Source organism: Rhinolophus ferrumequinum, chromosome X (genome assembly GCF_004115265.2).
Source record: "Rhinolophus ferrumequinum isolate MPI-CBG mRhiFer1 chromosome X, mRhiFer1_v1.p, whole genome shotgun sequence".
Taxonomy (NCBI): domain Eukaryota; kingdom Metazoa; phylum Chordata; class Mammalia; order Chiroptera; family Rhinolophidae; genus Rhinolophus; species Rhinolophus ferrumequinum.
In genome coordinates, this window is record NC_046284.1 from 25,629,193 (window position 1) to 25,641,013 (window position 11,821).

At 39.9% G+C, this 11,821-nt stretch overlaps 1 protein-coding gene across 1 annotated transcript; it reads right to left on the reverse strand.

Moving 5' to 3' along the window:
* Positions 1-362: 362 nt before the first annotated feature.
* Positions 363-10,879, reverse strand: RBMX2 (RNA binding motif protein X-linked 2). The gene is given in 7 exon segments (XM_033107221.1): positions 363-1,426; positions 1,909-2,086; positions 3,795-3,924; positions 8,869-8,920; positions 10,419-10,534; positions 10,760-10,794; positions 10,796-10,879. Coding segments are annotated over 7 exon segments (1,044 nt in total). The 5' UTR covers positions 10,826-10,879; the 3' UTR covers positions 363-923.
* Positions 10,880-11,821: the final 942 nt, after the last annotated feature.

The following is an 11,821-nucleotide window of genomic DNA, read 5'->3' on the forward strand; positions in this document are numbered from 1 at the left end:
TACTGATCAGTACTTCATTCCCTTTTATGGATGGACCTCGAAAACCTACTAAGTGAAAGACACCAGACACAAAAGGCCACATATTGTATGATTCTACTTATATGAAATGTCCAGAATAGGTAAATCCATAAAAATGGAAAGCAAATCGATAGTTTCCAGGGACAAGGAGGAGGGAATGGGGAGTCACTGCTGAATGGGTACAAGGTTTCATTTGGGGGTGACGAAAATATTTTGGAACTAGATGGGGGGGTGATTTTACAACACTGTGAATGTACTAAATGCCACGGGATTGTTCCCTTTAAAATGGTTAATTTTATGTTATGTGAATTTCACCTCGATAAATAAAAATATAAATAAATAAATAAATTTGTAAGGAAAAAAATACGGAGACATATAACAACTAAAACAAAAAAAAAGCAAAAAAGCAAAAGATGTTTAAATATTCAAAAACAGGAAGGGGTGGGGAGGGAGCAGGCTGATATTACCAATAATTATCACATTCACATCAAGCTGTCCAAACCTAGTTAAGCCACACATCTCTACTCTATGGGTCTAGCTGCCAACTGGAAAGGTCACTGCAAGGGTTCTAAACATCCAGCATGAAAACTAGAATTCTAGAATTACCTGGCATTTCCCCTTTCCTGGACATTTCATCATAAATTGGGTCATAAATTCAAGGGCCATATATATGAACCCAATTTTAGGATACATACTTTGATAAATACCAAGCATATTCCCAGGGGCAATGGATTTTGCTCAAAACTCCAGGGCATTTAGCTGTTGAAACTACAGCTCTCTCAATGACTCTAACACCAAGGGATTCAAAAATTCAGCCTCAAAGATTTTACATACAGAAACAGTAAAAGCATAACTGAATTTAACTGCATTTCCAATTCTACCAAGCAGCTGCCGAGGCTGTGGCTTCAGTGATGATGCCTGCGATCACTGGGATTCGAGGGCTCCCGGTCCCAGGAGTGCCGGGCCCTTTTATGCCTATGGGATTTATCTCGGCTCCTACTTCTACTTCTATGGCTATGCCCCTCAGAACGCCCCTCATGTCGGCTAGAATGTTTGTCTGAGCTTCGACCTCTGTGCCTATCCCTGTTCTTTTCTTCTCTTTCTTGCCTCCTGCTTGAGGACTTGTGCTCATGCTTGGGCTTCTCCTTCTTCGGCTCCCTCTCTCGGTCCTCTGCGCCCCTGAGGCAGGTCGTCCTGCTCTCAGGAGAGCTGGGGTAGTGCTTGCACGTCTCCCTGGACTCTGACTTCTGACCCCTGTCTGAGTTCTTGCTGCTGTGCTTTTTCGAGCCAGGGTCGTCCTTTTCCTTTATTGTCTTGCTTCGGGGAGATGAGGAGGCTGGCTGCTCTGTTGGTACCTCCCGGTCATTCTTCTCTTTGTCTTTCTTTCTTTTCTTTTTTTCCTTTTTGTCTGGAGGGAAAAAGTGGTGCAATCAATAAGAAAAGGGAGATGGGGGATATGCAAAAGAAAAACATCCTTGGCATTAGTGCCAAGCAGTCATAGTCTATATACTTCCAGAAAAGTATCTCTAAGAAGCCAAGCTGGATCTGTCACCCTTGATATGTCAAGTTGCTGTATAAGGCAATTTTCACCCTTAATTACCTCTTTAAAGATCCCATCTCCAAAAAGAAAAAAAAAACACCATATATATATATATCTCATACCTCCAAATACAGTCACTTTCTGCGGACTTCAACATACGAATGTTAGGGGACACAATTCAACCCATAACATTAGCCTTCCGCTGATACCTCCCCTTTCCTAACTAAAGTAAGGTTTCCCACACCTCCCCCTGCTCCACACTGAAGAACTGATTATCAACTCTCAGTGAACGCCAGGAATTGCAAACACCAACACTACCCAGAATCTTCTTTTGGGTCTTAACGTTTTACCTTTTTTGTGTTTTTTGGTGGGTTTGTCATCTTCAGAACCCTCAGATGAATTCGGTGAGGGGGTTTGAGCCCCACAGCCCTTATTCTGGACCTCTCTGGTCACATCATCCATTTCTTCTGAGTCTTTTGGAGCCCGATAGTTAGACACATGATCCACTCGGATAGTTCTTCCTTTGATCTAAGACAGATAAACAATATTTCAGCAAAGACAGCCCTCCTATAAAACTATTTGAATCCAGCTGGGGAGTGCCATGGTTTGAACTACACCCATTACCTTCCTTCTAATTCTGTTTCTGGGAAAATCTCTAAAACAGACCTGCCCAACTGGTGTGTCATAGCACATATACCTAGATATTAATTTGCTCAGCCCTCAGGGCAGCCAGGTGGGGCCTGGGGCAACTAGAGTCCCCAGGGCAGTTGTACTAGGCAGCCTCCTCAGCTTAGCCCAGTGTGCCATACAAATATCTTCATGTTCTACCTGTGCCATGAAGTGAAAAGGGCTGGGAAGTTCTGCCCACAAGCAGCAGGGAAAACTGTGATAATTTAGATGCACAGTGAATTACCCTCAATACGTAACATTAATTTACAGTGAAACATACTGTGTCAAAGCCTGGCAGCTGGAAGGAATTCCTGAAATTGAGCTCAATGTTGCCTCCTTGACACAGCAATTAGGATGAGGCCAAGGCAGACCGATAGGTACAAGGGGGGAAGGAAACTAGAAAGACCACTGTCTTGTTTTGTTTTGTTCTTTTCCTAGCAATATTCAATCACTTGGTTACTCCATCCAGTCCTGAAAAGACCACTGTCTTTTTTCTTAAGCCCTCACACCTCATTTTACCCCACCCTACTGAAACAACTGGCTCACACTGATACTTTCACAGCAAATCACAACTCGCTAGGTGAGCAACAAAACATTTACCCCTCACTTAAAACAAAAACATTCAGGCAGATGCAAACTTATTATATAGGCAAAGCCATCTGAAATATTCAAAGTCTGGCTTTTATAGTTCTAGTACAAGAGTAGATTTTTATTCTTACCTTTATGCCTAAGCAGCTTCTGCCGTCTATCCTATTTCCCATTTCCAAGTATCTTTGAAAACCTTCCTTTTACAGTGACTCCCTTTGACTGCTGGCTCTCTTAAAAACCAAACCTAGAACCTTGTTCCACTCTGTCCTACAGTCTCCAACTGTTCCATACTGGTTCAATCAGTGAAAAACTAAACAAGTCAAGAGTCACCCCTCAACCTGTGACAATGCTTTTCCTAAATGAGTGCAGGGACTATGTGGAGCACTGATAAACCTGACTTGCCCCCTCCCCTTTCCTCAGCCCAATGTCTCACTTACAAGGCTGGGGGTGAGAGGGAACAGAGTAAACTTCAGTATGAGTTACTTTTGTAGAATTGGTCATCAGATTTTAACTAGAGAGTTTCCAGGACCCAGTATTGCTAAGTCAAGGGAGACATAGGATAGACATAGACAGTTATGTCCTTGGTCATGAAGCTATGACAGAGCCCCAAATCCCCTGACATAGGACAGCATGCTAGTTTCTTTGTCCTCCAATACACCAGAAATGAGAGTGGAGTGTGAGGGAAAAAAAGTGAGATATAGAGGTCTGTTGGAGGATGGTGAGGTGGGCATGGCACCTATGCTCTTGGAGAGAGAGTTGTTAAGAGATGGAAAAAAAGAATAAGATGGGAGGGTCATGAGCCAATGGAATTACTGCCTGGGATCATTTGCTGGTCAGTATGTCCCCACACCTCTCTAATACTCACACCACACCCAGATGACCAGTGCTGTCCTTGAGCCTGTGGAGATCGGGTGGGGAATGAAACCAAACCCCTACATGATAAAAGTCCAGCCAAATACTGCTTAGCAAACACACTCACCTTGATCCCATTAAAATTGTCAACGGCCAGAATTGTGCTCCTCTGGTCTTCATAGCAGAGAAAACAGAATCCTTTGGATTTTCCAGTTTTCTTGTCCCGTACTAGATTAATGTTAACAATCTCCCCATATCTATTTATTTTATAAAAGAATAAAGACATTACTGATTTAAAATGCAAAAACTAAAAAAATAAAAAATATAAAATGCAAAAACTTTCAGATTGGATAACAAAACAAAATTCAACTAATACAGTCTGCACAGGAGACACATCTAGAACAAGATGACACAGAAAGGTTAAAAATAAAAAGTTAGACAAGGACATAGTAGGAACATTCAATTTAAAAATGAGTGGTAATATTAAGATCAAAGATGAATTCAAGGTCCCACAAAAAAGGTCCTAATACATAATAAAGGTGTAAGTCATTAAACTTTATGCATAAATTAACAAATCAAAACAATTAATTAAAAACCTATTAGAAATACAAAGAGAAGCTAACAGTGAAAATTATGAGAGATTTTAACCCACCGCTTTAAATTTATAACACAAAGCTGACAAAAATAAGGTCAGAGGAATTACTATAATTGATATATAATTATGTAATATAAATACAAATAAACATAATTAATACTATAACAACTATACTGTTAATAAATATTAATGTCAGACTAGTAGATACAGAGATATAGCTGAATCTTATAAAAAGATGATAATTTCTTCTCAAGAATCCATGAAACACATATTAAAATCAACTACAGAATAGGTCTCAAAGTAAACTTCGATAACTTCCAAAAGTAGAACAGACCTGGTTCTCCAATCACAGTATTGTAAAGCTGGAAATATATTTTAAATAAAAAACACCCTACTAACTAGAACTGGAAACCTGCTCTCATGAATAACAACTGAATGAAAGAGAAAATGAAATAAAGTCAATGGCAGACTATTTAGAAAATTACAGAAATGAGAATATATACCAAAACTTATGGGATGTGTCTAAAACTATACTCGGGAAAATCTGTAACCTTAAAGAATTTTACTGTTAAAAAAGGAAGAATGAATATAAAAGAAAGCAAATATAAGAAAAGCAGATGAGTATTAATAAAGATAAAAACAGAAATTAAATATAGAAAAAATTCTACATCACTCCTTATCCAAAGATAAATTCCACATAAGTTAAGTGTCATACATTTAAAAATAAAATCATAAAAATAAAACTGCAATTGATAAACACATTATAACATAATCACATACATACATCTTGGCCCAAAATCTAGAATCTTACTTAACAGAAAATACTAGAGACAATTCAACTAAGACCAGGAACAATTTAACACTATTTAGTACTGTAGGTATTGGCCAATGCAATTAGGAGAAAACAAATACAAGAAATGAAAAAAGAAGAAGTAAAACTATCTTTGTTTGAAGATCATAATGGTAGTATATATAGAAAACCCAAGAGAATCAATGATAAACAATGACAGAAACAAACAGTACAAATTCAGTAAGATGACAGGACTTAAAGTTAACCAAAATAAATCACCTTCTTACATACAAACAATAATCAGTTAGAAGATATAATGAAAAAGAAATCCCATTTATAATAGCAGAAAGATAAAACTTAGAAATAAACTTAACAAGCAATGTATAAAACCTATATAAATAAAACTTTTTAAAACTCCTAAAAGACACAAACATAGATTTGAACAAATATAAAGACATCCCTTGGTTGTTGGATAGGATGATTCAACGTCATAAAGCTATCAAAATCGTCCCCCAAGTTAATATTTAAATTTAATGTAATCTCAATTAAAAATACAAGTTGTGTGGATTCTCCCCCCACCGCCCCCCCACCCCCGGAGCTGGGTAAGTTTTAAAGTTCTTGTGGAAAAATTAACAGAATAGCTAGGAAAACTTTTAAGAAGAACAATGGGAGGAGTAATTCTCCCAGATATTAAACACACTGAAAAGCTTCTATGATTACTTAGTGTGGTACTGGCACATGAAGACACAGATAGAACAATAAAACAGAATAGAAAGCCAAGAAAGGAACTTAAGTATATATGGAAAAATCAATATATGATAAGGGTGACATCCCAATTTGCTGGGGAAAATATGAACTTTGTTTATAAGTGTTGTTGGGACAACTAGATAGCCATTTGAAAAAAACCATGAAATTGGATGCATATCTCACACTATACACGAGAATAACTCTAAATGGATCAGAGATGTCAATGCATAAAATTGAAACCATATAAGCACTAGAAGAGAACACGGATGGGTGGGTGGGAAGAAATATTTTCTAATTTTGACTCAAAATCTAGAAGCAATGAAAAAAAGACTGATAAATTTGACCACATAAAGTACTAGAGGGAGAGACTACGTATAAAGCAACAGCATGAGGGAGTTTTGGGGGTGATGGAATTGTTCTTCATCCTAATTGTGGGGGTGATTATACAAATCTATACATGTACGAAAACTCATAGGATGGTACACCCCCTAAAAAGTCCATTTTACCATAAGATAATTTGATCATATGAAACATGCATAAAAATTTAAAAAATAACTTTGCATAGCATAAAAATCACAATAAGCAAAGTCAAAAGACAAATGACAAACTAGGAGAAAGTAGTATTTGCAATTTACATCACAGATTAAGGATCAGAAAGCTATTTTTTTCCTTTTGCTCTAAAGGACATCACCAGGACAACTGGTGAAGTTGAATAAAGCCTATAGATTAGATAATAATATTGTATCAGTGTTGATTTCCTAAATTTGATCACTATACTGAGATTAAACAAGAGAATGTCCTTGTTTTTTGGGGAAAATACACATTGAAGAATTAAGGGATAAACAGGCATCATGTTTGCAACTAACTCTGACTCTCAAATGGTTCAGAAAACAATAATATGTATACATGGGGAGAAATAATAAAGCAAAGGTGGTAAAATGTTAACATCTGGGGTCTTTGAGTGAAATAAAGGTATTCTTTATACTCTTTTATAACTTTTCAGTTTTAGGCCTGAAATTATTTAAAAATAAGTTACAGAAAAAAAGAACACAGGAGATGGCTTGAAGGGATCCTGCAGACCAAACTGGAACAATTTGAACATCAAGAAATAATGATGATGGCAACGTAGTATAACACATCAACTTTTAAAACAGTAAGTCTATATAATACAATACACGACAAAGTGTTATAACAAAGAGTTAATATCCCTAATACATGAAGGCCTCTTGTAAAATTAATCAGAAAATGAGGAACACACCAATAAAAAAAAAAAAAACAGGCAAAGGACATGAATAGACAAGTGACAAAGAAAAAGAAATAATAATGGCCTGTAAATCTATGAAAAGATGTTCTACCTCACTGATGAGGAAATAAAGGCAAAGCAAAATAATAACGAGAAGCCATATGCCAAATATTTTTAAAACTAACCATTGCAGTAGGATTCACAAAAATTAGGCATTCTAGTGACAGTGGAAATTGATACAACCTTTTCAGACAGCAATTTGGCAATGTTTATGATAAAAAAAAAATCTTAAAAATGCTAACATATTGATACAGTAATTTCACCAAGGAAACCATCAGGAATGCATACAAAGATGTAGATACCACAATGTACATCACAGTATAATTTATAACAGCAAAATATTGGAAATACCCAACATTTTTTAAAAAGGTGGTAAGTACACCAAACTGCTAACAGTTTTTCCATGAAGTACATTCCACTGTCTTCTTTATACCTTTTCACCAAATGTTATCTAATGACTATACATTACCTTGATAATCAGAAAACAAAATATTTTTGAAAGCCAGTTATCAGTGGCCAAGGCAATCTTCATGGAGAGCAATGTGCGTATCCACAGTAGAGAATTAGAATAAACACACACTAGCTGATCATCACTCAATGCAAATAAGACAAAAACAGCTCCTAGATGTCAGGCTGGAGCGAGCAGAGGTTCCATGAAGGGTTAGAAATTATAGGCTGCACTTGCTGTGAACTTCCCGACAACCAAAAGTTGGAGGAAGCAGCCTCTGTCCCTGCGAGGGCCCTCTACCAGTGTGGTCTGCCCAGGCCCTCCACCACGGCCCTGTGACGTGTATTGCCCAATTTCTTTCCCATGGCCTTCTACCCTATATGCTGCCCAACCACTCAGCCAGGGCCCTCTGCCTATGGGATGACCCCAATCATCATCTGCCATGGCAATGCCTCTGCCAGGGTGTGCTGGCTGTGTTTGCTTGCTATGGACCTCTGCCTGTTTGCTATGGACCTCTGCCTATACCTGCTCTCCAACTTCTCAGCAACAGTCCTCTGCCCAAGGGCTACACAACCCAGGGGCTACTGCCTTCTGCTGTGCACTGCCAAGGTCCTCTGGCCCTATAGGCTGTCTAACCACTTTGTGTAGTTCTGGGATTGTGCCCAGCCCCTCTCCCACCAGCTGCCACTACCAGTGTGAGCTGCCAAGACCCTCCCCCATCCAGTGTTGCTGGTATAATCTCATAGAATAAAGAATATAAGGTTCTCCTACTCATCCTTATTCCTCATCAGCCTGTGATTCTCACTCTCTGGGTAAAATAACTGGCTCTGTTCACCAACCTTATACTCATTCGGAAGGAAAGAAAGCAAACTTTTGCTTTTTTCACCAATTCCTTTGTGCTTTCCCCTAATTCTACAAGGCCACACAGGTGTGGGCTCAGAAAGGCCCTGTGTTCATGAGTTATCCCCAGCTTGTAGGAGTCTGAGAAGATGGGCCAACATACGAGCAGTATCTTCCTAGGAGTTCCAGTCTATTCCAGTGTAGGCAAACACTTAACAAGCCCCATTGAAAAAAACAGTATAAATACACCAGAATCCCCAAGACAGCTCCTAAATCATCCAACTTCTACGATTTTTCACACTGGGAGAGTTCCAGAACCATGTCCTGGGAATGACCTAGACTACAGCAGGAGCTCCAGTCGTCCCAATGCAGGTAGGCCAGTCAGCCCAGAAATAAATCGTTTTGTGATACCACAAAATGCATTATAGAAGCAAACTACTCTCATGACGCAGAAGGCAGAAAATGAAAGCGGACTTACTGTGAAAACACACAGATGATGTCCCCTTCAGTCAGTTCATAAGGAAGCCCACCTAGAAGAGAAAAGCACATTTCAGTTCAACAAACATTTACCAAGTGTCTATTATATATCATGCACCAAGTTAGGCACTGGGGGTGCAAAGAAGAGTATGCCACAGGGCCTGCCCTCAGAGAACTCACAGTCTGATGCAATGGCAGAAGCACATATACAGCAGCAATACAGAAAAAGGAGTGACTAACTTTGAGTGGAAAGATCAGGATCACCACTAACCAAACTAATCAATCCCTCTCATATCTAAACTCTTATGGACAAAGCAGATTGTTTCCAGCACAAAACTCTGCTTCCACAAACATATGTTGAACTCATCTGCTCTTTACCCACAAATTCACAGCTAAGATCCAAAATTAGTTTAAATATGCAAATATTAACCCCACTCACACAGACTAAGGATTATAAAGACAACTGTTAAGTATTTCATAGGAAATAAATTCCCCTGCAAATGTTTCCTTCCTCACCTGTAAAATGGGGATATTATTACTAACCTCACAGAACTGCTATAAGAATTAAATAAAGCAATGACTATAAAGTGCTTAGCACCAAGTCTGGTGCAATAACCTCTTTGAACAAACTGTCAAATTACTAGATGTAACACAAAGTGAATATAGAGATGGTAATATGGCAATGGACAGAAAGCAGGAGCTAATCAGATGAGGAAAATGAATTCTGAAAGAAAAGGGATTGGGATGGGGAGGAGTTAGCATTAATATGGGATAGTGGCTAAGACCATGAGTTCTAGAATCCCATAGTTCTGGCTGTTCTACTTGCTAACTGTGTGACCTTAAGAAGTCCATTAACTTCTCAGCGCCTCAGTTTCCCCAGCTATATAATGGGGGAAAGAGAATAATAATGGTCTGAGACAGAGAAAGACAAATCCGTATGATTTCATTTATATTTGGAATCTAAAAAACTAAATGGACAAACGAAACAGAAACAAACTCCTATACAGAGAACATTTTGATGGCTGCCAGATGGGGGGTGGGTGGGGAATGGATTAAAAAGTGGAAGGGATTAATATGTACAAATTGCCAGTTATAAAAACAGTCACAAGGATGTGAAATATAGCATAGAGAATATAGACAATATTGTAATAACTATGTATGGTGTCAGAGGGTACTAGACTTATCGGGGTGATCACTTCATAAGTAATATAAATGTCTAATCACTATGTTGTACACCAGAGACTAATATAATATTGTATGCCAACCGTAACTGAAAATTTTTAAAAATTATAAAATAATAGTCTGAGAAACAAAGTGGCAAGATTCTTAGTAATGTCAATGGCAGTAACTATCAGAGCACTGATTTGGCAGGGAGAGTAAACTAGACATGGGGGAGAAAAGAGATATGGAAAACTGATTTATGGGCAGACAGCAGAAAGAAATAAAGTGGGTGATGAATGTCGGGAGGAATAAAGGGCGGAAACGCTCAAATGATAGGAAGCAGTTCAGGAAAGAATGAGGAGCACTGCGGAAGAAAGATGTGAATCTCACCAAGGAAGATCCAGGCGCTGTCTTTGTACTCGGAGTGCCAGGACACTTTATCCGCCACACCAAGCTGGACCTCACGCTCATTCAGCTCATTGATCAGCTTCACTTTAGTTAAAGGGCTGCACAGGGGGTGGAAAAACGGACAAGTAAATGCGGCCTGGCCAGGGGTAAGGAAGAGCAAAACTAGGGGAACTGGTTTTCTAGTATCTGAGCCACTCCCGCCCCTCGGCCGGGTAGACCACCTCAGCCCCAGTGGGTTCTACCACCCCAGGCCCAGTGGGACAACCGCGAGGGCCCGGCCCCAACCGTCCCCGTCCTTGGGGAGAAGCTGAGGCCTTACTTACTTCATCTCCACAGGTTCGCGCTCAGCACTGACGCAACGGACTTCCGGGAGAGGCTGCACTGCGCATGTACGGCGCCGGCGTAGTGCGCCCACTGGACTAGGCGGAGCTCAAGCCGCGCCGGAAGAGCTCGGCCGCCAGGGGCAGGGCGCCTGCGCACCAGCTCAGGCAAAAGTGGTTTTATTCTTGAGTGGGTTCGCTTTTCCAGAGGCTCTTTCATTGGTACCTTGCTTCCTCCCTTTGTGAAATGGGGCAAGGGTGAGAGCCTGGTCAACTGCAAGACCCCCAACTCCTGGACGACGCCTGGTATTGATTGGGTTAGCTATAAATGTTTACTGAATAAAGACCGAAAACGGTGCCTAATATGGCAACTTTAGCCCCAGCCTTAGCTCCCAGTGCAAACACCCACTCGGCCTTCACTCCCACACTCCCAGCCACTCGCGCTCGCTCGCTCGCTCTCTCTCTCTCTCTCTCTCTCTCTCTCTCTCTCTCTCTCTCTCACACACACACACACACACACACACACACACACACACACACACACACATCCAAAGTATCCCTGTTCAGGAGTTAACAGCAGAAAAGTGAATACTTGTGAGAGGGTAAATCTTTTTAGTTTCTCATTCCAATGCATAGGCAACTGACCAGTCGGCCACCATAGGCTTAATGGCATATCCAGATTTGTGTGAAAGCTGCTACACTCACCCATTTCCATCATCTCTCTCCTACTTAGGCAGGAAGCAGAAATTAATATTGTTAAATTGATACCTAACAATTGACCAGATAATGCTAGGTTATGTGCTAAGCAATTTGCATGTATTGGCCCTCCATCCTCAAAAAAACCCCATAAAATCTATAGTTACCATCCCCATTTTATAGACGGAGAAACTGAGGTTTGAAGAAGTTAATCAGCTTGAAAGGTACTCTTCCTCTACCCATCAGATCTGGTTGATTTAATGAGCCTTACTGAGCATTTATTAGTCTGGTACAGCAAGTCTGTAGACAGGAGTGTAAGGTTGGGGGCTCTTTGCCCTCAAGGAGCTAATAATATCCTTGAGGAGACAA